General features: G+C 65.2%; 1 protein-coding gene across 1 annotated transcript in view; it reads right to left on the reverse strand.

Annotated features, from left to right (window-relative positions):
• Positions 1-182, reverse strand: part of PSEN2 (presenilin 2) — a gene marked incomplete at its 5' end in the record, with an annotated part of 12,107 nt that extends 11,925 nt beyond the window's left edge. Inside the window, one exon of the mRNA XM_008584517.1 lies at positions 36-182. Within this exon, the coding sequence (XP_008582739.1) occupies positions 36-182 (147 nt within the window). The remainder of the gene's footprint in view (positions 1-35) is intronic.
• Between the last annotated feature and the right edge of the window lie 418 nt (positions 183-600).

Genomic DNA, 600 nt, shown 5'->3' on the forward strand with positions numbered 1-600 from the left:
CGGGGCAGGCAGGAGGCGGTGGGGACGTGGCGGGCCTCACCTTGTAGCAGCGGTACTTGTACAGGACCACCAGGAAGATGGTCATAACCACGATGACGCTGATCATGATGAGGGTGTTCAACACGGAGTTGAGCAGGCGCTGGCCCACCGAGGGTGTGTCCTCTGTGAACGGCGTGTAGATGCTGGGGGGGGGGACAGAGGGCCACAGCCTTAGTCCCTGATGGCTCTGCCGTACCTCTACCCTCAGTGCCCCTCAGACCTGTGTGTGGAGGTGCCTGGGACACCCGTGCTGCTCTGCACAGCTCCTGTGCTGCCCTGGGGAGTGGTGCCACCATCCTGAGAGCGGTCCCTGTCTTCCAGCCCATGTGCCGGCTCCCTGACCTGTACCTGTGGCTCTCAGCCCTTGACAGGCCCAGGGTAGCAGTGGAGCCATGGGCTAGACCTCCCCAAAGCCTCCTTCCCACCCCCCGGAGGCCCTTCTCTCAGCCCACCCCACTTCACTCCCACACCCCCACTTCTCCATCAGCCCCGTCCAGCCCAGGCCTCCCGCCTGCTGTCACCCACCCCAGCCCCGCCAGTGAGCCCAGCAGCTGCACATGC

This window comes from Galeopterus variegatus, unplaced genomic scaffold (assembly GCF_000696425.1).
Source record: "Galeopterus variegatus unplaced genomic scaffold, G_variegatus-3.0.2 Scaffold3290, whole genome shotgun sequence".
NCBI lineage: Eukaryota > Metazoa > Chordata > Mammalia > Dermoptera > Cynocephalidae > Galeopterus > Galeopterus variegatus.